The sequence below is a fragment of the Blennius ocellaris genome (assembly GCF_963422515.1).
Source record: "Blennius ocellaris genome assembly, chromosome: 2".
Taxonomy (NCBI): Eukaryota; Metazoa; Chordata; class Actinopteri; order Blenniiformes; family Blenniidae; genus Blennius; species Blennius ocellaris.
This window is the reverse complement of record NC_137651.1, coordinates 20,535,703-20,562,052: the sequence shown is the minus strand read 5'-3', so window position 1 is coordinate 20,562,052 and position 26,350 is coordinate 20,535,703. Positions and strand designations below refer to the sequence as shown.

At 45.0% G+C, this 26,350-nt stretch overlaps 1 protein-coding gene across 1 annotated transcript in view; it reads right to left on the bottom strand.

Moving 5' to 3' along the window:
• Positions 1-3,424: 3,424 nt before the first annotated feature.
• The window catches only part of nf1a (neurofibromin 1a), a 57,217-nt gene continuing 34,291 nt past the window's right edge, over positions 3,425-26,350 (bottom strand). Inside the window, 22 exon segments of the mRNA XM_080512326.1 lie at positions 3,425-3,705; positions 4,612-4,828; positions 5,249-5,295; positions 5,529-5,671; positions 6,242-6,342; positions 6,423-6,541; positions 6,639-6,761; positions 6,848-7,008; positions 7,350-7,485; positions 8,059-8,190; positions 8,282-8,408; positions 8,512-8,652; positions 8,799-8,900; positions 9,666-9,807; positions 9,890-9,951; positions 10,036-10,250; positions 11,280-11,559; positions 13,510-13,650; positions 13,767-13,960; positions 14,609-14,811; positions 15,689-16,029; positions 16,130-16,562. Of these exon segments, the coding sequence (XP_080368452.1) occupies positions 3,563-3,705; positions 4,612-4,828; positions 5,249-5,295; positions 5,529-5,671; positions 6,242-6,342; positions 6,423-6,541; positions 6,639-6,761; positions 6,848-7,008; positions 7,350-7,485; positions 8,059-8,190; positions 8,282-8,408; positions 8,512-8,652; positions 8,799-8,900; positions 9,666-9,807; positions 9,890-9,951; positions 10,036-10,250; positions 11,280-11,559; positions 13,510-13,650; positions 13,767-13,960; positions 14,609-14,811; positions 15,689-16,029; positions 16,130-16,562 (3,703 nt within the window). The 3' untranslated portion in view covers positions 3,425-3,562.

The window sequence follows — 26,350 nt, the reverse complement described above, 5'->3', positions numbered from 1 at the left end:
AAGGTGGCGAATTCCAACCGAGTACTTTTAAAATATCTTATTTGACTAAAGAAAAGTGGTGGAAATGGTAGATTTGTTGATGACATTTAAGAGATTCAGTGTGTCCACATTATGGAGAAATGTACAATATTGACATTCTTTGTGGCAGTTTGAAGAGTTCACGGAGGGGAAAAAAAAAACAAAAAAAGAAGAAACAGAATCATTTTGTTTTTAAACCTGCTCTGGATTTGGAGAGAAAAACTTCTAAACCCATGAATAGCACTGAATGTACAAACAACCCGATGTGAAAGATCTTCTCGAGCACGAATCGGATCCTCCCGTCTCTTTGACTTTACGCCGTCGCTCCATTATTACCCAAATCGGGACGCCTTGACCGTCCGGGGTGAACCCCAGACATCTTGACCGTCCGGCTTTCAGGGTGAGAGTCTAATTGAAGGTGGGACATAAAGTTACACTTTTCACCCAGGATGCTGGACGGTCAAGGGGTCCGGCGTTCAACGCATGAAGTGTAACTTTATGTTCCACCTTCAGTTAAGACTCAATTTCTTCTCTTTGGTCCCGATTCTCTTCAGACGGGTAACAAAAATGTCCCTTTCCATGAAATATGAGCATCCATTTGAACTGCAGGGGGGAAGCGACTGACAATCGATTCCTTTCGACCGCGGCGCAGGACGTAAAACTAGCGTGGACAGATTCAAGGACGCCTCCACGGAGGGCCTCTTTGGAGGCGGCGAAAGACGGAGCCACACTGGAACCGAAGTCAAGAGTCGCACGGCTCTATACATGCATAGACGTTAAGGCGGGATTCGAAGCATTCGGAACGGCCGAGCGAATGGAACGAGTCTTGTTCAACGGCCTGCTTCGGAGCTTCTCAACTGCACGCCGCCGACTTCCAGACCGGTCTTTCCGCCGCCGGTTCCAACGTCTGTGCCGGCGCGCCAAGTCTCAATACTGCAGCTGTTTGTATCGTCGAAGAGACGCGGAAAGACGCGATTGTAAGAGGGACGATGCTGACGGCAGGCGTCTGAGAGGTGGGGGGGTGGGTGGATGGACCAGGCGTGACCTTTTGAAGGGATATTTGAAGATCTTTACCCTCGACCAGTCGAATTCCCTCAGATTTGTTGCTTCTTCAAGCGAGGACAAAGCCACGTTCACAGTCGCTTCAGTATAAAGACGGACGGCCACTGATCTCCAGACGTCAGAAATCAACTTTCTTTCCAGATATGAACACACATCGTGATGCATAAGGACGGAGTGATGATGTCGGCCATGCGGATTGTTAAGTCATCTTCCACTGTACTTCCACATGCACGTTATCGAAAGGAGAACCCCCCACCCCCCCCCCCCCCCAAAAAAAAATAGACATGCATGACATTCACTGATGAACAAGAGTCTATAACACGACGATGTAAATGGAAAAGTTAAAAATGTGAAACCCTCCCGAGTCAATGCGAGGCGTAGCAAATAAATTGGAACATAAAGTGTAATGAGAGCGTGTTACAGGTACAGCATGTTAGAATTCAAGCAATACCACTGATGTGCACTGGGTGGCAGTGGTGAGTCACTGCCGATTGTCCAATACTTGAGGCGACAATGCGTGTTCGATCTCGACTCGTCCTGACGTGTTACTTGTTACGGCAGAGTGACTCACTGCACCACCTTGTGGTACAAGGCGGTATTGCAAGACTCAACAGACCAATTATTTAGCTTGACAACTTCCATGAAAACCAGAGTATTCAGTCGTCTCATTTTACTTTTAAGTCTATTTCTAAAAGCACATACTGTACCTTTAAAACAAGTGCAGGACATGTTAAGGAAGGCAGCTACCTCACATGCTCCGACAGTACAACTCATTCAGGACGAGCTTTAAGTCAGCTTCTTATTTGGACTCTTGAAGGGAAAATCCATCATTTCCTGTCGCCGAAATACGAGGAAGAAATGTGGCATGTTGTACTGGAGGACGAGGGCTAAAGTTAAGATTTTGAAGTTGCTTTTCCAATATTCCAAGTCAAAATATTGTACATTCCGATCAAAAAACCCCTGCAATGCAATAGGGAAACAGTCGAAATGATATGTCAAATTTAAGTAAATCTGTTACCGTCTACTCTGTCCCAAAACGACATTGCCTTGTGCTACAAGGTGGTATGACAGGTCTGGCCCAGATGAGGTCATGAGCAGTTTTTTGTTAAATTCATGAGACTTAAAAATTGAAGTGATTAATGCCACACAGACACTCTCAGACTCTCGGTACGTTCCAAGCTGTGGTCTCTTTTTTTGGAGTTTATTGTTCGAAGTTGGACTTTTAAAGCTGGCGGGGATTTTCCCTTCAAAGAGCTTGAATAAGAAACCTCTCCTGACTGTTGGGTTGCGAAGTTGTGTCTGTGTCGGGGCCCAAAATCGCCCCACTTCTCCTCAACTCGGACGGTAACTGGAGCTAATTCCCAGCGGGGAGACGCATCTCGTCGCGTTCTCCCATGTTTGCGCGCTGATCAAACACGTGGTTGGGGGGAAGAAAAAAAAAAAAAAAAAAGAAGTGTGAGGTTGAGGATTGTTGCCTTTCCTTATTATTCATTATTTTCCTTCTCGCTGTGTAAACAAATTAAAAATGCTATGCCACTGAAGATAAATTCCATAATAAAAAAACAAAAACAAAAAAAAGGCTGAATAAAAGCACAAAATAAACCCCGAAGGAACTGAAAAAGCCTGCAGCTATTTACACGGTGGCGTTTCCCCTAGCGGCTCACAATCTTCATGTTGAGAGTGTTTGGAAAAAGGGGATTTTCTTCCTTTTTTTTGTGGAAAGGTGTAGTAGCACTATAGTTGTACAGGTTAAATACTTTCAGGCAGCAGGAGGTGGTGGTGGGGTGGGGTGATTGTAATATCTCATCGGAGGCCGATGCAGCTCGGGTGAAACTGGCGGGAACGTGGACGGCTCGCCCTCCGTAATTAGTACCTGTACTTAGCCCCGCCCCCCCCCTCCCCCCTCCCCCGTCACCCAGCGAGGTTCCACTTTACAAATTGTACACATTGAAAAACCCTGACAAAGGCACACCATGGAGAAAACGTCAACATCGAAATTAGCACTAAGGACTAGTTATACAGAATCTGTCTATGTAAAATATGTACAAGGATTAGGAGAGGTGTGTGTGTGTGTGTGTGTGTGTGTGTGTGTGTGTGTGTGTGGGGGGGGGGGTTGCAGACGTCTAAGCGGGTTCAGATCCGAGCTCCCGCAACATCACCATTAATTTAGTCCGTCTTGCATGGGAGTGTGTATCATGGTGGGGGAGGTCATCTCCACGGCTTCACCTCTTTGACTGCTGCTGAAGAAAAGGAGGAGTAATATGAGGAGGAGGACAGGAGCTCCTCCACAACGAGGGTGAGGAGGAGAACAACGAAATCTCAAGCAGCAGAATTCAAGTTAACATTCCTCCTGGAAGCAGCATAGTTTGTTTTTTCTTCCTGCCTTGAAGGAGGAGCAGAGCACGAGGAGACGAGTGCGGAGGAGCATCAAGAAGTGTGTGTGTGTGTGTGTGTGTGGAGGGGGGGGGGTCCTCTCTGCTCATCAGACGATCTTCTTGATGCTCGGCCTCCTGAAGCTGCCGACGCTGCGCTGCTTGGGCACCTGACTGGCCGAGCCGTGGCGAGTGCGCCCCCCGCTGGACAGAGCGGAGCTGGGCGACAGCTGCACGTTCTCCTTGTCCACACCTGGAGAACCGAGGAGGAGTGCAGAACGTCAGAGCGACACCAGGAGGGGCAACAAACACACACATGCAGTGATTTTCTTTCTTCTTCTTCATTTTGTTGATTAAACAGCTTTTTCAAGTTTTGTTGACAGTTTTTTTTTTTCTCCCTTCGATGTTTTCCAAAAACTATGTTTTTCCTCTCATATCTCCACTTCATTCGCACATCTTCATTTCCCCCCACAATTTTAGATTGAGGATTTTTTTTTTTTACTCAAATATTCCTTTTTAGTTTGTGTTAATTATATTTACATTTTCCCTTCTCTTTTTCCATATTTATTTTTCTCCTTCTGTATCACCATCATTTGTTTTTGACACATCTATTCTCACACATCTACATTTTTTGACACACATCTATGATCTTTTTGTGGTGGTCATATCCTCACTTTTTTATTTGAATTCTGTTTTTGTTTGGGAAAGCATAATACGCACGCACGCACGCACGCACGCACGCACGCACGCACGCACGCACGCACGCACGCACACACACACACACACACACACACACACACACACACACACACACACACACACACACACACACACACACACACACACACACACACACACACACACACACACACACACACACACACACACACACACACACACACACACACACACACACACACACACACACTATATTCAAGAAGCATGATCGTAAAAAAAAAAAACTCTTGTCTGTTTTGACCTTCCCGGATTTTCTATTAAGGAAAAATTAAGTGTGTTATGAACACTAATGTAGCCTTGAGATGCGGGAGCGAGTTTGCTTTGTCGGCGCACAGGCTCCAGCTCAACGTTAATGAGTGTAACGTTCATACTTCTTCAATATCGGTGCCTCCCTACAAACAGCCCTGAGAGAGAGAGAGACCTGGTGAGTGCTGCGAGGTGGCCAGGGAGGTCATGGAGTTGGACAGGTTGAGGTTGGCAGTGATGCTCAGCTGGCTCTGGCTGGTCGGGGGGTACGGGGACGTGGGCGTCCTCAGCTGCTCCTCTCCCCGCTCCTCGTCGGCCGCCGGCAGGTAGCTGTCAATCAATGCCTCCAGGAACTTGACGATGAGCTCGGCGTAGTCGGGTATCTGGGTTTGCTGCGGGGCGACGGGGGACAGACGGGGTCAAGAGTGTCAGGCATGGCTTCTGGGTTATGAAGCTGAACGCTGTGCATTCAGCGTGCGGAGTGACACGAGTTCTTAAGTGTGATTCTACAACTGCTGGATGGACTCATGATCTGGTGTAAACAGAAAACGGGACAACAAATCATCTTCAGCTTCTGTGTGTGTGTGTGTGTGTGTGTGTGTGTGTGTGTGTGTGTGTGTGTGTGTGTGTGTGTGTGTGTGTGTGTGTGTGTGTGTGTGTGTGTCTCTCTAAGGTTCATATATCATCGCACCAATTGGCAGGCGCGCTGCAGCGCTGTCGTAAAGTGCTGACTGGGCCGAATTCCTCCTGCGGGGCTATCCGAGGGAAAATGAAAAAAAGAAAGAAATGATTGGAGGAAGCGTCATTCATACCTTAGAGAAGGGTCCGGCAAACCTCCAAAGTCCATTAAAGCCGAAGCCTGTGAAACGAGAGGGAGGGTTTAAGGAGAGGTGACATGGAGGAAGGAGGAGAAATTGCTGACTCACAAAAGTCCAGAGCTGGTTTACTTTTCAAAACACACACAGCTTTAAGCCTCGTTTTTTTTTTTTTTTTCTCTCTCCGCCAAATATGCGACAGCAGGAGGTTGTGTCTGACTATATGAGCAAGGAAGCTCCCCATGTTGCCACGGGACAGCCGTCGGGAGTGCGTTACTTTGTAAGTAGGAGGGCTGGTACTGCGGGGGCGACTCCTCGTGGTAAACCACGCTCTGGACGATGCCGTGGACCGGGTTCAGGAGGTTGGTGTCCTGGCACAGGGACAGCACAGTGTTGATCTTGGAGTCCAGCAGATTGTGGCTGAGGAAGACACGAGCAGCCGACGGTTACACCTGCGTCAACACCCCTATTCGCACGTTTCACGAGGACGCCGTCTTAATCTTGAACCATTTTCCGTCTCAATCAGCCAGCGGGCCACTTTATGTCACAAGATTAATCTTCCATGCATTATGCTGTGGTTTATCAGAATCAGGAAATCGAAGCTCTATGGAAAGGGCCAAAACACGAGACGACCGAGTCAAACTAATATAGTTAATCTGAATAAATGTGCTCAAGATCAGGAAACAGTGTTGCAGAGTTGTGGTGTCCCCGCTTCAAAACTCGAAGAATTGTGTGTCATCGGCATAGCGACTGTGAAAGGAAATGGGACCATGTGATTATGTCAGGTGAGACTTTCTATTGCAAAGAGCAGTGGACTGAGCTTAGATCCTTGCGGGACCTCTCTTTATAGGCTTAAGGATTTGGTGAATTCCTATATTCCAGAATCCAAGAAAAAAAAAAAAAAAACCCACCCCAGCAGGTTCAGTCAATGTGGGCAGGATTTAGTGATACATGGCTTTACTTCAGCAACAAAACATGGCGAGTACTCACACAACTGGGAAAACCTTTGGGAAGACGACGCTAGCTTCAGCCAGGTACTCGTACAGAATCCGCTGGTCAAAGTCATCGGTGGTGTATTTGACCTGGGTGGCCTGGAAAGGAGAAGCGGCAGCGTGTTTCAAACACCCTCATTGACACGAGAAGGATTCGCGAATGCAAAGTGATTTCCCACCAGCACAGTGAGCAAAAGAGCCTGGATCTTTGGGTCGGTCAGGACCTCCTCGTCCAGCAGAACGTTGGACTCGGACACGGAGACTTTGCGGAGGTGAGAGTTTCCGATTCTTGGCGTCTCTGGAATTACGACAAAGAGTTCAAACGGAAATAATCCTCAACGAATGTTTGATTTAAGGGAATTTTTTTTTTTTTTTTTTTTCTCATGCAGTCTCACCTATCTCATAGTCGTTCTCTGCTACCCGCCTCATCTTGGGAGGGGTCGTCATACCCGACTCCATCTCTGGTCTCTTTGGTGCTTTGGAGTCGGATATGAGATGGTCGAAACTCTTCCTCGTGCCTGAAGCGACACGCCAAAAATCAACACACATTTTCCAGTCTGCCTTAGGATTTGACCAGAGAAATCAACTGGAAGACCGATCATACCCAGAAGCTTCTTAGTGTTGGCCTGTGAGGGCTGGCCCATGTCCAGGCTCATGGACTTGCGTGTTCGCGGGCTGATCTGGCCCATCGTGGGGTAATGGTGGGCTGTAAGGTAGCGCTCCGAAACCTGAGGCGACGTCCACGGCTGCGTTTCATGCAGAGTTCTGCAAAGGGACGTAAACAAAGATTATAGAGAAGGTGAATTTTGGCCAAAAAAGCTGAAGCAAAGAGAAGTTCCTGATTACAAACAACCATTAGCCATCAAATTAACCGTATTTTAAATCTCTTGGGTTCGGGTCCTGAATTCAGTACGCTCACCCACATGGCCTGATGTGACACCGTCTTGTAATACCACTTTGTACCACAAGATGGTCTATTGTGCATCTTGAGTATGACTGACAGTTCAATAAGGTACTTCTCACTCACATTTTGGCAATTAAATAAACAATGTGCAACACTGACTCACTGCTGCCCCCTAATGCACAAAAGTCAAATTCCCTCTCACCTGCAGGTGGGATCAGTGATGTGACTGGAGTATGTGTCCATGGGCACCGGGTCCATGGAGAGGTCCGAAATCAGTAGCGATTTCCTGTGTTTGAGGCTGCAGCGACTTCGGACCTCCTCGGACACAGTGAGCAGGGCTGAGCGAGACAAGGAGGAGGGAGAGAAATTATTTAAGGGAATCGGAAAGCATTTGAGACATTGACGAGCAACCTGGAGATAATAGAATATTTAGAATGTTTAATCACACGTTTTCAGAAAGTTCCACCTTGGGAGCCATTTTTCAGTGGCTTCACAACACCGCTGTTGTATAAACAAACGTTTTCAATGTTCGCTTAAAAAGTTGTCCAGAGTGTCCCGTAAGCAACACATTTAGCTGGAACCAAACATCTCTCAATACATCATGCGGTGCAGAGGAAAGCAGAAATTAACAATTACTGTCGCTTTCCTCAAATAGCACAACACTATTTCAAGAAAAAAATATATTTAAGTTTGTGATTTTTATTAAGTTTGTAATGAACCTATGTGTAAAATGGACCAAAATAAAAAAAATGCATTTCACAACATTATGGTTTAAAATACCTCTAAATGAGCTACTTGTTCTTTCTGAAGCTGAACTGCAATTACAATTCACGCAGAATGGTGTTGAATAGTTTAATATTGGTTCATGTGAGGGACTGGCGAAGGCTGGCGGTGTCGTGCAGAGCGCCTACCGGCCAGATACGCCACGCTCTGGATGTTGACCTCAAACTTGTCACATTTCAGATGCTTGCTGACGAGCGTGAGCAGCGTGTGCAGGATCCTCACCGTCCTCGCTACCGTGGTGGCTGACGGGTGTCTGTAGCCTGTGCAAACGCGGTCGCACACACACACACACGCATATGAATAATCCGTTGCGGTAAAACCCCTGATTCGGCACGCCGAGAACACACTTACCTTTGAGCAGGTGTCCCACCAGTGCAAAGTTGAAGTTGGCGCTGAAGTTGAGGCCCACAAAATGATCCATCTGCTTGCAGTGCCACTCCAGAGGACGTCTGATCTCCATGAACACTTCTTCTGGACTCTGGAGGTTCAAGGAAAAGCGAGACACAAGGAGGTTATGGGGCGGCGTTGATGGAAATATATAACCTCGCATATGAGAAGCGCGGGGGTTGGAGGTTGTTTACCTTGTCGTTGAAGACGCGCATGGTGTCCAGAGTGTGCAGGTTCTGCTCCAGCAGGGCCGTCCCAGCAGAGTACAGGTTGACCTCGTCCAGCTGCAGGACGGCGATGGCCACCCAGAACAAAGCCTTGTGCATGGGCGACTCCTGCAGACGCACGGAGGGTTAATGTTCCGTGTTATCGTCAGCATTATTGGGGAAATGGTTTTAAAGATGACACGTGAAAAGAGAATAAAAGTAGAAAAAACAAAAAAACACCAATGGAGACACTGAGCAGTATTTGGGGGTTTTACCTTGCTGAGTAGCGGCTGCAGTTTGGTCAGAGCGATGACCGTCGCCTCTATTAACACTTGGCTGTTGTAGTTGTCTGGCCCCTTCAGGCAGCTCTCCAGACCCTGGCCGGGCGGAAACGTGGAAGGAGGGAGAGACACGACTTTATAGAAGTCTAATCACACAGCAACAAGAGACGGGGGGGGGGGGGGGGGGGGGGGGGGGGGAGACATGGAGCTGCGAGAAAGTGAAACGTTCAACACCAACGATGGACTTTTTCCACTCTTTGATAGTGAACCCGTTTAGAAAGGAAGTGAAAATCTCAACGATATCAATAAAAACGACAAAAAATTTTGTCGAAAAACAAATTGTCTAATAATGTACTAATACATAAATAGGAGAGCATTTTTCTTTTGCTGATTTTGTGTAAATTGCTCATCAAGAGTAGGTAGAATTAATTTATTGAATGTTGTTATGTAATGCAATTATTATCGCATTAGTAGATTTAAAATGGCCAAAACAATTCACAGTATTGGTTGCTGTAGTTGCAGAGCCTTCAATTATTTTTGTGATAGCAAAAAGATAATTTGCAACATATCGCAAAAAAACAAAAAAACAAAAACAAAACCCAAAAATGACTTTCACATCTTAAAACCCAGATAGGTGCTAAAACTGGCGAATTCTTAACTGAAAGTCTAAGAATTTTCATACAATATATTCAAAGGTCCGGCCACTGTTTTAGTTCGACGGACTCGCTGCACCACGTTGCGGTATAAACTGGTACTGCAAGACTTGCCTGACGGCTTCAGCTGAAAGTCGGTACATTTTAGCGGGGAGAGAAACGCCTCCAGGCCAGAATTTGGAGCAGGTCTGGTGAAAAGGCCTCTCACCCGATCTATGCTGAGCAGCGGACTGGCCTTGCTGAGGATCCGGATGATTTGCTTGATCTGGCCGTGGCTTACTCTCTTACTGATGCAGCCAAACACCACCAGGGCTCGGGGCTGGAGCGAGGGATTGTACTGGAATGCAAACCTGAAACACAAACACTCAGCTCGTCACGCCTGCGTCGCTCTTATGAGCAGAAAGAGAAATAACAATGGTAAAGGAGTCGTACTTCTGAGCGAGCTCTGTCCACTGGTCTAACCACTTGCAGGTTGGGATGTCCCTCATACAGGCCTGCGGCAAAGAAGCAAACGTGTGAGATGTTCTGGCGTCGCAAACAAACGTTTATTTTCCAAGGCCTCGATATGCTCTGCCGACCTCCATGATTTCCAGTAAGGCCTCGGTGACGGTCTCCAGGGAGGACAGGGCGAAGGTCTCCCTCTCGTACGAGCCCGGGGAGAAGGAGCGGTCCCTGTAGCTGGAGCGGAAGGCGATGACGGCGGCCGACTTGACTTTGCTGATGCCGAACAGCAGGTAGAACTTGGGCAGGGAGAACTCGGTCAGGCTCAGCCTCAGGACCTGCTTCGTCTCCTCTGGAACCATTCAGAACATCGGATTTCGTTAAGTTTCTTTCAGTATGTGCCTCCGATGTGACTCTGCTGGTAGCATGTCTTTCACATCTGTTTTTCCAAACACCGGTGTTCTTTTTCTTCAAATCAATGTTTTCTCTGAACTCTTTAACATTTCCTTGGTGGTTTGATGAGCTGGTTTTTGGCCCACGGGCCTCATGTTTGACACCCCCGTGTTAGAAGATGTTTAAGCATAACGACTGTGTAGTTGGTGTCGGTGGTATCAGAGTTGACGGGTCAAATCTGATCTGGATACCAGGAACTTCTGACACGACGTGAACACATGGTGTCCACACGGTTTACCACTGGACCGGCCTCTGCATCACTAAACGTTTGGTAGATTGAAGAAATCGGATTCTTGAAGGATCCATTTCTCGACTTTTGACACCCAACACCCAACATTTCTGTGCATACTAATGTGGTGACTATAACTGCAAACCCTGCCTGCCTGTCCCAGTGGAGAAAGAAGAGAAGCAGGTAATCAACGAAATGACTGTTTGTGGTCGGATACTTAAAGGTGGCCATGACGAAGTTACTTCAGCTCAGGTTCCTATTTCAAATAAACTGCGTCTCCAGTTCCTACAGCGGGGTGAGCAGTTTTATGTCTGCTGTAGAACATTTTTACAACAGTGATGTTTCAGCATAATCTGTATTGGTTTTAGAGGGAAATGTCTTTTCTCAGGGTCACAAAAAAAACAAAACCTTGAAGTTTAGTTGTCCTCCATAGTGGAAAAAGACAAGTCTTGCTTGATTTGGTAACATAAATCTGCTTGTGGACTGAAAGCTGGACAAAGCATAGAGTTACTAATAAGAATTTCAGGGTCTTCTTGTTGAGTTCTGCACAAATCTCTTCAAGAATTGACCGCCGTCACTCGTTAAAGGCTCATTTAGGCCCCTTCCTAAACCTTTTCAGCCAAAGAGCTTGATAAGTACAATCGCTCAAGAGCTCCATTCCCTTGTTCTCCAAGGTCAACTGCATCTGAACTTCCTCACCGCTGAAGTTGAGCTGCGAGCAGGTGCACAGCGAGTGGATGATGTTGATGACCAAGCCGTGGGTGGAGGCCCGGAGCGAGAGCGGCCCGGTGGCCACCAGCAGGGTCACCACGTGGAACAGGTAGGGCAGGTGGGCCGCCACGTCCAGGGAGTTGTTGAAGGACAGCATGAGCATGTAGCGGGCCAGGATGGCGATGTCGTCCCACATGAGGTGCTGCTCCAGCGTGGGCGTCGGGGACAGGCACGTCTTGTCGATGATCTTACACATCCGGCCGATCACCTGGGGCACGGCAGGAGAAACCATCAGAACAGATCAGGGAAACAGACGACTTCCTAGAGGCGTTGCAAATTCACGGTTATGAATTAAATGCACTATTTTCTCAGCTTTCTTAAAATCATCTGGCAATCAGAACTGTGGTGAATGTCTAATAGTGGGCTAATTAATTACTAATTGAGTGACTTTGGTCACTTTCAAGCGATCAACATGAAATGTTGACAAGTGGCTTGCAAGAATGAAAGAAAAAAAAATCTTTTTTATCTTAAGTAATAATAAAAATACATGCTCTAACTTCACACAGTCACAAAGGAAACATTTGAGCGTTTTTAAACCCATGAAACAACAACCTTTTCTCTGTTTATGGTCTCCTAAACATTTGCCTACATCTGCAGTTTTAGCATCTCCAGAGAATTTCAGGCCTTTAAAAAAAAAAAAGGACGAATAGATAGTGAAAACGGACAAAAAGACACGTTTCCCTCACGGGATGCTGGAATTCATTGATGGATTTTTGCGAACACCATGTGAAAAAAGAGAATTTGCTGTGTGAGTGGATTTTTTTTTTGAGGAAAACGTAAAAAAAACAATGCGTTTTCACTGGAAACGGGGCCAAAGATGTCCGGTGATCACTGTGCATCTGAACATGGAGCCGGTACATGAAAGCAATCAGAAAATAACATTTATTCAGCTCTGGGTGACAAGGAGGTCAAGATCGGGGGACAATGCTCCATTGTGCTGGTCAGTGAGATCACACAGTGACCCTGCGACAACACCGACATGAAGACACCTGGGATCCACGGGCTGGCCTGGGGGTGATCAGAGCTAAATCATCTGCATGGATTTTATTTGTTGAATTTTATCAGTAAATTTTTTTTTTTCCCTAACTGAAGCGCACTTAAATCCCCCAAGGAGAGCAGCACTACCACTTCAGCTCTGACTGGCTTTTCTTAGTCAACAGTCTTCACAATGGCCACCATTCAGTGCAGCGCTGCCGTCGGCCATAATAGGAGCCAGGGCCTGGCTTTTCTATTGTGTCTGTCTGTGTATGTTGTGTTTGTTTATCCAAGTAGTCGGCTGAATTTGGAGCCAAAGCACACAGATGATGGATAGTGAGTGGATGAGTTTGTCTCACTGGCCTCTCTAAGTCGGGACAGGAGCGCAGCTTTGGATTACTTTCTTCCCGATGTAAGTATTGGATTTATTGCCGACTTCTGAAATCAAATCAGAAAACCAACCCTATAAAGGTGATTGAAGGAAGAACAAAGCAATGTTGAAATCTGTATTTGTTTTGACAAATAGTTAATTTGAGAGGTAAATGGAGAATTGTGAGGTTTTTCTTCAACTCGACATTATGATAAGGACTTGTCGCGATGTCTTTTCATGTCTGTTGTGAAACCTTTCTTTTCTGGGGTCAGCCAACGACTTGAAAAACAAAGTGTTTTAGTCATAGAGCCAGAAAAAAAATGTCCAGGCTCCTGGAATCAGATAAATATTAGCTTCTAAAATAAATTGAAATGTTTGCATCTGAATTTGAGAAGATAGCAGCTTCAAAACTTCAAAAAAAAAGTACCATAATTTACACCAGCACATGGGCATCTTCATTTCCAATCAATCACATTTCAATCTTTGCATACATGTACAATGTGTATGTCTATAAATATGCAATATATTGGGCAGAACTAGTTATTTTAATATTAATAACAATGACAATTAAGGTACGACTATTAATAATATTGATAAAAGCAAGATTGGAAAAATGGTATTCTCATTGTTTTAGCCAGATTTCATTTGTACGTGTGTAAAGAACAACAATGTGCTCATAGGACCGATGAACTTAAAACAAGTAGAATTTAAGACATTTACATTGTGGGATACAGACGTTGAACTTGGAGCTTCATCAACAGCCAATCATATCCAAGTTGTCCCTCCATCTGAACCCCCCCCCCGCCCCCTCACCTTATTGGAGACCAGCTTGACATTCCCTGAAGCCAGAGCGACCGCAGTGTCGGCCATGACCTCCGCCTTGATGGAGCCCAGGCCTCCTGTGGCGCTGGTCTTAATGAAGCTGTCCAACACCACGTCCAGCAGGTCTGTGATCTGCACAGAAAGAAGTTGGAGGTTTTAATGAGGACGAACCCACCAGTGTGTGATCCCCTCCCCCCCAAAAAAAATCCCCCAACTGCTCCTCCAGCGGCCGGAGGGAGCAGACCTACCTGGCCCAGGCTGCCCCAGATCTTGGCCTGGATGGAGGGGTACATCTGCTTCTCGTTGATGGTCATGGTGATGAGCTTGTCCAAGATGGCGGTGACGCGCTGCCGCTTGGCGTCGTCATTGTGCTTACAGAAGCGGACCAGGTTGAGCAGCCAGGGTGTCATGTACTCCAGACAGAGATGTTTCAGCTCAATACCTGTAGGAATAAGCAGTTTTTATTGAACACACCGAATCCTGGAAGTGTCTTTGATAAGTATTAATTTGTCTCTTCCTTCACTGAAAATGTTTTGAATGTGGGTGCGGGATGAAATATAGCCTCGTAAATTGTCCAAAATAAGAAAACTAGATATTAAAGTCAAAGGCTGATTATAAAATACAACTTGTATTTAATGGTGATATGGCTCTGTGAGGGAAAAATGCTTCCATACAGAAGTTTTCTTTCTGACATTTCACTATATTTTGCACCCAAGGTTTCATGTTACAAGTGTAGTCATTATTGGTAGTAATTGTTTGGTCTTGTGAAAACAGACATTCTATTACCGTATACTCAACAAAGAAACACCACAACAAAGAAAAACCTTAAATTTTTTAATTTAAACTTTATATCAGTCCTCTGATTCAAATTCATTTAAAGGTTTTAGATTTTTTTTGTTGCCATTTCCAGGAAGACTATTCTTTAAATAAATCAAAGTGTAAAATGTCAGTTTTCATGTTGATTTCAAACCGTCAAATCTTTGGAATACATGGATGTGTTTATATCCATGAATGTGTGAATAAGGGAAGTTTTCTTCGGGGGTGTTAAGACGACTGCGAGACGCTGCTTTCGGCTGCGAGGTAGACTCACTGGACTTGCTGAAGCCCGAGATGCACTCTTCCAGAAACTCCAGGGTCAGGTGGGGCTCGTTGGCAGCCAGAGTCTTGCTGATGGACACTATAAAGAGGGTGTTGTTGGCCGGGATGCAGAGGCCGGACGTCTCCAGCAGCTGGCCCTCGATCTTCAGGTTGAAGGTGCAGGTCAGAGCGCACAGCAGATTGTAAGCCGCAGACCTGGATGTGCGATAGACAATGAGTTGTTTGGTGTAAGTCTGGGATGTGAAGCTGCACTTTCAACTTTAACCTTCAAAACCTTTTATGTAGTTCTGGTATGTACAAAAACAATGCAGTTTATATAGTAGGCATGAAATCAAAGAACTACTTTGATCACTGAGGTTTGTTTCTTTTCCTGTAATGGGTTTAAACAGAAAGGAAAACATTATGACGTGAGGTAAATATCAGCCCATATGAGACCTAAAACGTATGTAAAAAAAAAAAATACTGCTTCAATAAAAAGCAGTCGAATCTTAAAATGAGGACATGAAAAAGTGTACGTTTATAATGAATTTAAGTCTTTCTTCCTCTGAGACTTTTCTGTTTTTAATTAATTTATGGTTAGCTTTCCAATTATGATAGAGCCACCAGACGTGACGCTTATTTTTGTTGATGAAATATTGAAAACTTGGTTTCACCAACTGTTAATGTTTAATGAATTGAGTAAAAAGAAAGCTGTGCCACTGCAGAGGGGCTGAAGTTGCAGTTTTGCAGACCCCAGGCCAAAATGATGAAAACAGTGGGGATAAATACGCTTTAGGTCATAAATACAGACGCTTAAATGTTTTACTTTCATGTACTGAGGCCCAATACAAGACGAGAAAGAGTTGAGGACTATAACCACTTATTATTTGTTAAGTTATTGAAATTTGTCATATAAGAAATGCTTATTATCACAAGGTACAAAACTTCTCACTTCCATTTATTACTTGGAGATTTGGATGAGAACATTTCTGGAATTTTCTGTGGCTCTTTGGAAAAACGAGAATTGAATTGGTTCTTTGAACACCGAGTAGCAGAAAGTGAAACAAAAATGACCATTTGAAGCAGGTCTCACCTGAGGCTGGGGTCAGAACTGCCCAGGTTGAGCAGAGCGATGTTGAGCAGAGTGCCAGGGACGTCCTTCGGTCGGATCTTGGTGTGCTGTGGGATGGAGTCGGGCTGCGACAGTTCCCAACGTGTCCGGATGTGGATGATGGACTGGACGATGGCGTCGCACTCCTGGTGCATGAACGTGAGCGGCGTGCCCTGGTTGGCCATGGTGAGGGTGAACTGGCTCTCGTCCACCAGGCAAATCTCCTCGATCTCCGAGGCGTAGTAGACGTCGTTGAGGAAGACGGGCTGGCCGAGGACGCGGGTGCGCTCGGCTGAGGTCACCTGGACCGCCGTCGAGCCGACCTGAGCAACGGGGAGGGGGAAACCCGAGAATCGCTCAACTTTCTCAAATGTATAAAACGGCCGTTGGTCTGATCAATAAAGAGCGACTGTATCTGCTCACCTTTATGGAAACCTTGGTGTCTTTGTGGGCTAGCTTCAGAGCATTGTGGAACACTTTGAGGTCTTCCTCCAGCGTCAGCGTGGCTGCGGGAAGCTTCTGCTGGTCAGGCTCGATGTGCTCAGCCAGCTTCGCCGGAGAGTCGATGAACTGCAGACGCTTGCTGCCCTTGAGGCCCGTCAGTAGCCGCTCGTGATACTTGGTGTACTCTCTCACCCACGTGTTGCAGTTGTAGACGTAAACGGCGGCCACGTTCTCGTAGGCGAAGCCGGGAAAGACCACGAACCATTTGGACAGGAAGTCGGTCTTGAAGCGATTGCTGGGTCCAACGTGCGTCAGGTCCACGACTATCTCGTAGGGCTTGGCGTAGTAAGGTTTGAGGGTGAGCAGGACATGGTAGATGAGCAGGTCTCCGTTGATCTGACCCGTTTTGAACCTGAAGAAAAGAGAAGATCAGACGTGAGACTGAAAATGTCCCAGAAATTCGGCTTTACCGTGCGATCTGATACCGAATGGCAGAGATGTCATATGGAACAGTCAACACATTCTTGCTTCCTGCTAGAGTGTCCATAAAAGGTCTACTCAAACAGTGAGGCAATGCCACAAGCAAAACTTCACTTTTAGAGTTCCTGCTTGATGCAAGACTTTATAATGGCATGTAGCAAGACTGCCTTTTACCGTTACAAAAACCAACACCCGCTCTGGAAATTGATTCATCCCAAACTCTAATTGATTTGCCATCTCAAAGAAAAGTTAAGACTCTGAAGCATCTTCAACTCTAGCTTCTCGTTCACTGACCTCGATTGACCTTTAGAAACTGTGGCTCTTTGCAGTTTAGGTGTTGGCGCTGAAGCTTCACTTTGTGTGTCAAAGTAATTTTAGTTTAGGGGACACATACAGCCCAATTTCATCTCGAGTGGGGGTTCTCTGTTATGGTACAGAGTATACATGAATAAAATGTCCTACAATCTCATAATAAAGGCAATTTTATTGAAACTTTCTGATGCAAAATACAGCGAAATGTCCAAAAAACATCTCCTGCAGCTGATGCATTAGGCACATTTTTACTAACTCACCCTGGCAGCATTTTGGATGTGTAGAATGAGAATTTTACACTTGACCAAGCCTCAGCGTATACTGTATGTATTTATTATATTATAATAATGGCATCATATGCTCTTGTTCTGAAAGTTTTCAGTCTGAGAAAGGACACTTATTTCTTGCTCTCAAAATCTCTAAATTGTCTTCAGTGTCTGTGGTATCAAACCAGAGACCCCGAAATAGTCAACAAAGAACAAAACCCAGAGAGGGGGGAACAGGAAGTGAGCTCAGAGTGGCCCAAGAGTCCGTCTGCAGCAGGTGCTTCACACCAAACTTCAACCGAGGCATCCACACAACGACAGCAGGTATGTTTTGTAAAACAGAATATGACTTTGAAAGACTGGCCTTGACGACGTCAATGCAGAAAGTCAAAATTCCATAACTGATACACTAGTTCTGATGAGGTTTTCTTCGATTCAGATCATGATGGAAGGGACCAGGACCCTCTGGCTGTTTCTCCTCCTCAACCATCTGCCAATCTGCCCTACTGACGCAGACCAAGACCTTTCAGCCACCCAGACATACCCACCCCAATCAGAAGCCTACACTGGCAGCACGACCCCCGCCGTGGAGCCCAACCTCACCACGGCTGATTACAACACCACCGATGGCGCCCGTGCCGACTGCCTGATTGACACGGAGATGGGTCTGATTGCGCTCGGTTCGGCAGGGGGGCTGATCGTCTGTTTGCTGATTACCACGGTGGTGCTGGCGTGCCAGGTCTGCCAACTTCAGCGCAGGGTTCATCTGCGCCGATCCTCCCGTTCCAACATGGACTTGGTGAGCAGCGCGGGCTACTGGGGCGCGGACCAACAGGAAGTCGTGGGACTGGTCGGCCCGTGCGACGCCAGCGTTGTGCTGGAGGAAGTGACGGCAGACGGCAAAACGGAGGGAGACCACCGGGCTGAAATACGAGAGGCGATGGAGATGGAGGAGGCTGGAGGAGGACTCCCAAAGGGGGCCACGGCAGCGGGTTTCCAACCAGAGGAGAAGGAAAGTCTGTTGCAGACCTCCAGCTCCAGGGACTCCTGTTTGGAGGTTCCCAGGGATTTAGAGGACATGCCTCTTGTAGTGTAAAGCAGGCAACTCCCATCTGGAGCAATACCAGCGCCCGAGATTCAACTTCTCATTACAGCTGATCTGTTCTACTTTAACTCGGCATGTTTCATTAGTTGCATTTCCAGTTTATTTGACCTCAAAGAGTTCGACTTTCACAACTCTGTTTAACAGTAAAGATAAAAAAAAGAATTCAAGGGTTCAACACGATTTCATTCTTATACCTGGTGGTTCTGAATCCTACTCCTCAAGGATCGGTACCCACTATAACGATCCATTAGTGGTACTCCAAGAACAAGTTTTAAAAAGTACAGCTTTTAAGGTGTTTAATTATCCATTTCTGAATTTGAACATTTGTGCTGCAAAACAATGGTCAGAAAGCTGCGAACAAACAGCCCTTGCTCTATTAATAATACATCTGTGTTAAGCTTTACTTCTGTAAGCGCAGTGTCCGTTTGATCTTCTGAATGATCTTTTAAATTTACTACACACTTTTGAATAGTCCCACTCTTCAATAACTCTTGTTCCATCAGATTTTTAATAAAGAAATCTATTGCCTTTGTGTTTTGCGTTTCTAATCCAAGTATTATTCATGTGGAAATGACAAATGCTTCAGTTTGATTTCATTGGTATTGCCATTTCGGATTCTGTTCTTCACAGTAAACTTGTGGATAAACTGAATTGAAGATGGTCTTAGTAGTGCATTCATGGTTCAAACTGAGAAAATTGTATATGATTTAGCACTTAAAAAAGATGCCCCGAGCAGAAAAAAGAAATTGCAGCACTTAAGCGATAACCTTTGAAATTGCATACACGCACGCACATGTTTCTTCCACTACCCTGACTTTCAAGGCTATAAAAATAGAAATAAAGCTGTTGAAATTCAATCATTTGAAGTGAATTGCATGGTTGAGAACATCTGAAGTGGTGTGGCACATTATTTATCGAGTGCAATTAAATTAATGGCTCTACAATTTTGTGTTTTAATTTTTTTTTTTTCATTTTATTGAAGCATCCGAGTTGAAATGAACGGCCAAGTTTAGTACAGCAGATTAAGAATGCGCACGTTGCCACCAGTTTCACAAGCCACACTTCCTGTTAGTGAGTCAGAAATCACTCTAAAGATCTCTGCAGGGGAGCAGCGGCGATGCCACGAGTTCCTGTTTTCAATCAAGCTGGACAATTGTAGCAATTCACCAGCTGAAGACAACCGAAAGACATTTCACGCATTACTGAAGCAGTCTGCGGTAAGTCCAGTTATTGTCTCGGGGACTTTACTAAATATCCATCTGCAACTCAAGTAGAAGTAGCAATGCTTTCCCCATCACTTATTCTAAGAGATATGCAATCCTGCAAGATGAAAATGAGGCTCAAGCTAAAATCTTTGTGTTGTGACTGAAGAGAAATAGAGTTGTGAGATGCTCAAACAGCTTGTATAGAAGTTGAATTTGGTTTTGACACAAAAGATTAGTTCAAAGTTTTTATCAACACAAAAGCCGATGGAATTAAGCAGTATTATAACACTTCAGAGCTTGATGGTCGACCAAATATGTACACTGAATTTGGTTTTGCGCATGTGTAAATACAAAAAGAAAAGATTTAATGTCTACATTTGTCGGGGGACCATCACGATAACACCAAGCATCATAATATTTACACTAAAGGCGAGAGTATTTTTATTGTTATTGTGCAGAAACATTGAAGCATGTTTTTGTATCAGCATTAGCAGTAGAGTTGTAAAATTTTGGTACATTAAGCAAAACAAATCCAATATAGAGTAAACACTGTAAGAGACTCCAGGAGGTTAATGCTGTTAAATATGGCCGGAGTCCAACGGAGAAAAGAAGCTCGACAAGATGGAACTATTGACCGCAGAGCCCTAAACATATTTTTGTAAACGCTTAAAACTGTCCTATTTAGAGAAGCATTTTGAGGAAATGACCACGCAACTGTGATTTCACAACAGAAGGATTTTTCTTCTTCTCAAATTCACCTGATCATTTTTGAAATGGATGACGTTGCTTCTTGTGCATTTCTGATAAAAAAAAACAAACCAACTTCCTCTATTCTAGATGCCCTAACGAGCGAGAAGACGAAGACCAACAACAATGGCTGGCGGTTTCATGAGCTTTGTTTTCACATGGCTGCTACTCACTGCAAGTGGCACTTTGACATCTGGACAGGACGACGGCTTCACGGAGGTGACGACAGTTGAAGCAAATTCGAAGGCTCGGAACGAGGCGACCGTACCAGAAGCGTCCAGCTCGTACGCACACCTGAACATCTTGGGTTCCGACGCCATAACATTGACAACAGCTGAAGGGAATGCGACTGAAGAAACAACCGGAACTCAAACAACTGCTCCCAGGATCTCCCCACTGGCATCTGAAACAGCAGTCACTGATTCCACTTTGCCTTGGATGAACACTTCGGCAGTCGGAATCTCCACAACAGAAGGATCGGCAGTCGGGGAATCCACAACGATGGCTGGAACCACTGACGTTGGAAACTCTACAGCATTCAAAATGGCGACCTCAAAGCTGAGCAGCACAAGGCGCACGTCCACCGTCGTTGTGTCCGCAAGAAGCGAAACTCCAGGTGCATCAACGCGTCAATCGCAGGCCACAAGAATCCCCTCGACGACAACTGAAAAAGGCAAACCCGATGGCACCAGCTCAGCCACAGGCAGTGGTGGAGGTTTGACACGATCCACTGCCACCGCAATTATTCCCATCACCAAGCCAAAGAAAAAGACCGATCCTCCCAGAGACAAGGCCAAATCCAACGCTGGAACAAACCACAGCAACGTAGTGGCAGGGCTAATAGGCGGAGCTCTGTTACTCATGATGGTAGGGTTTTTGGTGATCTACTTAAAGAAACGGAAGCTTCAGAAGGAGAAGATAACAACAGCCGACTGGGCTGGCCCTTCGCCATTTTTAGAGAGCGGGTCCAATAACGGTAATGGAGCACTGCAGTCTTCAAACAGAGTTTCTCTCTCCAGCTTCCTGCCTCAGAGGCTGTCCAAGAGACTGTCCTTGCTTCCAGAAACGGATGAGGAGATGGAGGATATGACTCCCACTACTACATTTGGTCGTAAACATTCGGAGAACTCAAATGGTCAAACGTTGGATGGAAATGACGTGCAGGAGAGGAATGGATCTGCCCTCGTTGTCCCAGACGTGAAATCGACGGGAGACTCAAACGAAGCCGACAAAACGTCCCCCCAAACCAACAACATAGAGTCCACAAACAACAATTCAGAAGTTACCAGCCTTAACCAGAACCAGTCTGACAATCCCCCAGATCTATCTGAAGTAGGAGAAAAAAGCCTCAGCACAAATTAAATGACCTTTAGAAACCTTAACCTCGAAAGTTTCCATTGCATCTACAGACAATTATTACCCAATGTTATTCTTTCTCAGCAGTGAGGGCAGGAACTGCAGTGACTAAACGGGAAGCTGACTAATTTGACAATGACTGATGAAATATAGACGAGTGAGTTTGGTGAAATATCTGCTTCAGGTTTTCAAATGTCACGTTAAACGTGTAACTGCTTCTTAATCGCCCCTACAGAGCGGGGACCCTCGTATCAGCTCTGCAAGTCTACGCAGAAAACAGTCCTGCAGAGTGCTACTCAGAAAAAGTACACGCATGAGGTGCATGCAGACGCCTTTATATTAATTTTGCAGCGGAGAGAAAAGCAGAAGGAAGCGGGGTGCAGTGAAGGAGCTCGCATGTGTTTAGCATATGACTAATAGCTCTAAATATCACAGGCTACGTATGTACTTTCTACATCTTTAGTTAGACGCAATGCGGACGTTTGAGTGTGAATAGAGGATAAAATTATACAAGAGACTGAGAACACAAGGCAATATAAAAGAGAAATCAACTTGAAACAGTCTTGTGTAAAACTGACTTGAAGGTGGATTTCCACCGTAAAAGTGTGCGTGAACAATTGAAGAAAGTCTTTTCACCTAATCTGAACAGCCAGATTTGGACTTGATGGTTCTTTTAAAGAGTGATAAATGTATATAGAAACAAAAATCTTACCTTTCCATTCCGACTATGCTCTTAACGTGCATGTATGGCTGGGCTGTTAATAATTTTACTCTCGACTGTTTGGTGGAACCTTTTTATGACACACAAGCGTGAGCACACCACCATCATAAAACAGAAACTCCAAGCTGCAGGACTATCAGTCACCCCCCCCCCCAAAAAAAAAACCCATCTTCTCCAGACTCAGCACTTTGTGGCTCCCAGCTCCAGCTGACTGTTGGGGTCTTTCTGAGAGAAACCATTCTACACGAAAACGTGGAACAACAGAGCTCCTCTCCAGGTTTTCACTGTGGATTCTGCCCTTTCGTCACGTCGCGACAGCAGCAACCTTTCATGTGCAGAACTCAGCCTCTTGGCCAACTGTGGCAGATCTTGGTGTGAAATTGTTGTACATGAAGTATGCAAACCGTTTCATTCACCAGTGAAAATGCTTGTTTAGACTCCAGCTGTTTCAGGTGTAAATGTCTTTTTAAATATGTGCCAGGGTTTAATTAACGTTTGTGTTTTTTTTCCCCATGTTGGCAACAGTTTGGGCTATAATACTTGTGCAAGCTCAATAAACGTCTCACTCAATTGCTGGTTTCATCTTCATGTCCGGTGTCATGAAAGGATTGAACACATTCTCAAGACATGAGATTAGTTTATGGAAAATAGCTGACAGGATGCGGTTTTAGTGGTTGTGTGAAAGACAAAGCCACTTTTACCTACCAACAGGATGCATGTGGAAGAATATTGACAGAAAAATATTCAGAGCTGGCAAGACCAATGGGCCATTCAATAAAGTCACTGTAGCGCAGTCAAAGTCAGGGGTGTCACTGGTATGAAACTATGTTTGACTTCCACGTGTTAAAAACACTCCGTGTGAGTTGCAAAGCACATGATGACCCGAGGCATAATGTTGAAATTTCAGTTCTTTTATTCAAATTTCCGGTTTGTTAAATGTTGCAAATGGATAGCTCATTATGTGTGAACTTCTTAATGATTGATTTACACTTTGTCACACTAAAACAAAAACAGAGATTGAGCAGTGTAGTGATCTACAGTATATATTATAATGCGATGATTTACTGGTCTGGCCCACTTGGGATCAAACTGAGCTGTTTGTGGCCCCTGAAACAAAGTGAGTTTGACAACACTGGTCTAAGTTGTAATTTGTCAATCTGAATCATCTCATTAGGATAGTCAGATCTGGTTAAACACCATTCCACCTCAATATTTTGACAATGAAGTCGAGTAAACAGACACACTCATCAACAAAATGTAATTTAAACCAGCGGTCCCAACCACCTGAGCCTCACAGAAAGAATAAATAACTTACATTATTTCAGTTTTATTTATTATCAGAGTCTGAACAATCTTTTATTTTGAGAAATTACCCAATTCTCTCCATTACATCCGTCTCTGACTCACGCTTGTGTCGGTCACGTGACACATTAGCGCCGATATTAAACCCACAAGCAGCAAAATAGGAAAAAAAACAGTCTTTGGAACGTTTCTTTGCAAAGGGGAAAAGGCAGAGTGAGGACACAAAAGAATAACACAAACGTAAGTAGAAAGACATACAAGTACACAGTGGATTCACGTTTATTATTATATTTACAAAATACCACAGTTTTTGTGTTGATCGTATCATTTTATTTTGTTGCATTTCTCCACCACACCTGAAATTGCCGGTCCGTGAAAATATTGTCTGACATTAAAGCCGTCCGTGGCACAAAAAAGGTTGGGGGCTGCTGATTTCAACCTATTTTTAGGATTTATATACATTTTCAGGTGTTGTTATGAAACCGTTAGAAGATGACAAACCTCCGGTCATGTTCGGGAGGATGCACATTAACATTCCTAATAGACGAAAACAATTACCACCAACTGTGCAAAAGCCTGTTAAAGTGCACAAAAATGTTGACGTCCGAGCAGATTTAAAACTTTCCTCAAAAAAGATCCAACATATGTTCAATTAATCTATTTTCCTTAATGTATCAGAACTTTAGCACCCGAACTCTAATGTGCAGCCATAACTATGCAGTATGTAAAAAAAAATTTTTAAAAATGGAGAAATTCAAGTCTTTACAGTACAAACTGCTAATACCATCAAGAATGATGTATTCTTATACCTTTACCAATGACGGATGATTTTCCTGGTATTGATCTGCTGCTAATTAAGCTAATTGGTCATCCGTTCTACTACCAGCTGTTCTTTTTAGGTGTAACAATGTTTTCAGTTGAGCGTTGGGTTTAAATAATCGCATTGTTCCAGCTTATCTGTGTTAGAGCAGCTATAAATCAGTGGGGTTGAGAGCATTTCTGTTACCAGTGTCAAGTGGAAGCAGAGCGACTGGCTCATTGCAGTAAGTGTGCAGCGGAAAGCAAGAAGTTTAAAGGAATCAAGGAAAGCATGGAAGGCAAAATCACTGGGTTCATATTTCCTAATGACATTTTAAAAAACTGAATTTGGTAACAGAAATCAAATGCGAAATGCCCATAGAAAAAAAGAAGCAGCTCCGTTTTCTGTGTGTATAAGTGTGCTGGAGCAAGGGAGCTGCTGCTGTCAGCACACACACACACACACACACACACACACACACACACACACACACACACACACACACACACACACACACACACACACACACACACACACACACACACACACACACACACACACACACACACACACACACACACACACACACACACACACACACACACACACACACACACACACACACACACACACACACACACACACACACACACACACACACACACACACCTCCTGCCTGCCTCATCAGCAGCAGTAGAGCCGGCTCGCTGCTGCAATTCTCTCTCTCCTCCACACATCTCCTAAACTGGAGCTCCAGCTGCATCGCCAGCCCACAAAGCAGCGAGCGCAGGACGGGTGGCCGCCGGCGAGCGGGGCAGCATGTGCAGACCCATCGCATCCACGCGTCCAGAAAATTAGGCTGTGCGCCAGCGAAACCGCCGCGACAACGCGAAAAGACGAAAGCTGGCGCTGGATGACAGGACGACGGGAGAAAAGGAAAGATGAGAGACAAACACTAGACAGGATGAGGTGAGTGGTTTCAGGAGACTTCTCGGCTGGGCAGGGCAGTGAGCTTCTTTTTTTTCCTTCCTCTGAATCCTATTCATGCAGGGATATTGTGCTGACTCATGAGGAGGCTATTTCTTGCTCTGTCGCAGATTACCTCTCTTAGTAACTCACTGAGATAAAAGTAAGTCATTGAGCCCGACACACAGAGGAAGGACTTCTAATCACACAGGGCTTCGGCTTCCATAATTGCTCTAATAATGGCTGTGAGGATATTTGGACAACAAAGTTGTTGGGTTGTCAGCACAAATCACAGCCCCGTCTGGAGGCGCCTGCAGTTGTGGAGCCACGGCTGGTATCACCCCGAGTGAACAGAGTGTCACTGCAGCACTACGAGCCCCGGTCCCACTGGCAGAACTTTAAACTGGTTATCATTCAGGACGACTTATCAGGAGTCCTGCGACGGCGCAGGGCTGGTCCTGACAGGCAAAATATCAGCTGCCAGAAGGCTAATGGCTAAATGAATACAGGTTTGCAGAGAAAGTGCAGCATCAGTTGTGGTCAGGAACAAACCCTGAAGCAAAGATTGAGACTGTTGGGGATGACGGGTGAAGGATAAGATTAGGTTTACAACAAAGGACCAAGAAATCCCAAGAATTTTTCCATGAAAAACCCAAAACAATGTTTAAGAGGGTGATCAAAGTATTCCAAAGAGAAGGACATGAATAGATAAAGGTCAAAAAAAAAAGAAGCTGCTTTTCCAAAAAGGTTCTTGTGGCCAAACTTTTTCAATATAATTACTAATTTAATCTGGCCAGCCTACCATATCATCCAACGTGCTCATTTTGGGCAAATAAAGTTTCCTTTTGAGGCATGATATCTTTAAGGTGTCAATACTACGCATCATCTTTATCCATGTTTGGTTTTAAGGATCATTAACATTAAAATTGCTTGAAAAAAGA